Source organism: Fulmarus glacialis, unplaced genomic scaffold (assembly GCF_000690835.1).
Source record: "Fulmarus glacialis isolate BGI_N327 unplaced genomic scaffold, ASM69083v1 scaffold16347, whole genome shotgun sequence".
In the NCBI taxonomy this organism is placed as follows: domain Eukaryota; kingdom Metazoa; phylum Chordata; class Aves; order Procellariiformes; family Procellariidae; genus Fulmarus; species Fulmarus glacialis.
Window position 1 is genome coordinate 11,055 of NW_009224103.1, and position 1,691 is coordinate 12,745.

Genomic DNA, 1,691 nt, shown 5'->3' on the forward strand with positions numbered 1-1,691 from the left:
TGGGAGGGAATTTCTGTTTCTCCACCGAGACCGTGCCGTGTAACCAGGGACACAGAATAGCTTTCATCCTTGAAGACAGAACTAAAGATACATGTTTGCTTTGAATCCAGGGGCAGACTAATTGCACGTAGAGTTTGCAGGCAACTTGTTGGACCTATTGATCAGTTGACTGAAATATTGATGAGTAACTGCTGCATGTGTTTTCATTGCTGCCTGATGGAAGGATTAGAAAACTCAAGTTCATCATCTTGAAAGCGTGTTTGCCCTGTCATACCCAAACACAAGGCAAAAAGGTTTTGTGCAAAGGGCCTCAGGACGCTGGGGAAGGAGAGATGGGATTTCAAGCTCTAATCTAATTACAGTTTACATGTTGAAACAGTCACATGTTTTCTGCAGTGATATTTAAACTCGGCATCTTCATCTAAAGATGTGCTTCTGCCTTCCTATGCATCTGCCCCATCATTTTTTTTTAGGGGGGGAAAAGCACAGAACTTGTTTCCCCTCCCCTTTACTTCTTTGTACCGCTGCTTTGTGTCTGTGTGGTCCTTGGGTCCATCTTCCTTTGCCAGACTTTCACGGCTTTCTACGCCAACATCGGGATGGATGTTTGCCTTCTTCCTGGTCGAATCCAGTGCCCCTCTTTCAGTGGTGATAGTAGCCCTTCAGTTCCCTGTGCTTTGGTGCGAAATACTTTATAGTTTGTGCTTAATAGTTTTGTATTGTTCTTGTGGTTCTGAAGATACTCTGGAAATAATTTACAACAAATCTACTTCAGTCAAATCCCCTCCCTGAAATTACAGGCATCTAATTCCATTTTGGTTGCCCTGACATCCACGCTGCACAGACAGGTAAGATGTATGACCTACAGGAGAGCTTTACCCCTCTGGAGTTGCATGTGGAGGGGAGACAGGCTGTCATATGTTTGTAGTATCACTTCAGATGTCCCACGTTTGGACAAGTGAGTGTCATCCTTAACGTTGTACCGAAGTCACAAACTACGTAACATTTTCAATTTCTCGATTTAAGGAGTAGCTTTATTGCATGTGTATCTTATTTTTACGCATTCAAATGGAAACAGCTGAGACTTGTTCAGAGTCACAGTAATAAGAACCGATTGTACAACATATTTCCTAATTTTGTCTTCTGTCCACAGGTCCAGCAAGAACAAAGAAACCACACCGCAGAACCTGTAATAGATGACTATAAAAGGATGGGGACTCTCTTTGGCGAACTAAACAAAAGCCTTATCAGAATAGGCTTCACAAGGATGTACTTTGGAGAACGGATAGTAGAACCTGTAATAATTATATTCTTCTGGGTTATGCTCTGGTTTCTTGGCCTACAAGCTCTTGGACTGGTTGCTGTTCTGTGCCTTGTCATTATTTATGTACAACAGTAAAATTTTATAGATGCTGTTCGGATTATGTATTTCAACACTGTCACTATGTCAGTGGATTTAAGTGTTTAAGTAAATGGGTGGCATATCAAAAGCTGCAATGCTTCGAACTGCGTTTCGCTGAACTTCCAACATTTGGGGTGAGGGGGACTAAAATTACGAATTTTAAGCAAAGTCAGCAGTGCCCTACTACATCTTTGAAGGGCAAAAAAGGAGATGTTTATAATACAGTGGTGTCCAATGTACTGTTTTCTGCATTCTTGGGGCCTCAGTCCAAGGACTGGCTTTTTGTTCC

At 42.1% G+C, this 1,691-nt stretch overlaps 1 protein-coding gene across 1 annotated transcript; it reads left to right on the top strand.

The window, feature by feature from the left end:
• Positions 1–599: 599 nt before the first annotated feature.
• LOC104079875 (chromosome unknown open reading frame, human C4orf32) lies at positions 600–1,399 on the top strand. Its single transcript, XM_009582053.1, has 2 exons — positions 600–680; positions 1,154–1,399. The coding sequence occupies exons 1-2, from the start codon at positions 600–602 to the stop codon at positions 1,397–1,399; spliced, it is 327 nt and encodes a 108-aa protein (XP_009580348.1).
• Positions 1,400–1,691: the final 292 nt, after the last annotated feature.

What these genes read in the sequence shown, in the direction of transcription:
- LOC104079875 (XM_009582053.1), top strand. Translation starts at nt 600, where the DNA reads ATGGATGTTTGCCTTCTTCCTGGTCGAATCCAGTGCCCCTCTTTCAGT. An exon ending in CTTCAGTTCCCTGTGCTTTG is followed by an intron (nt 681 to 1,153) that starts GTGCGAAATACT and finishes TTCTGTCCACAG; the next exon opens with GTCCAGCAAGAACAAAGAAA.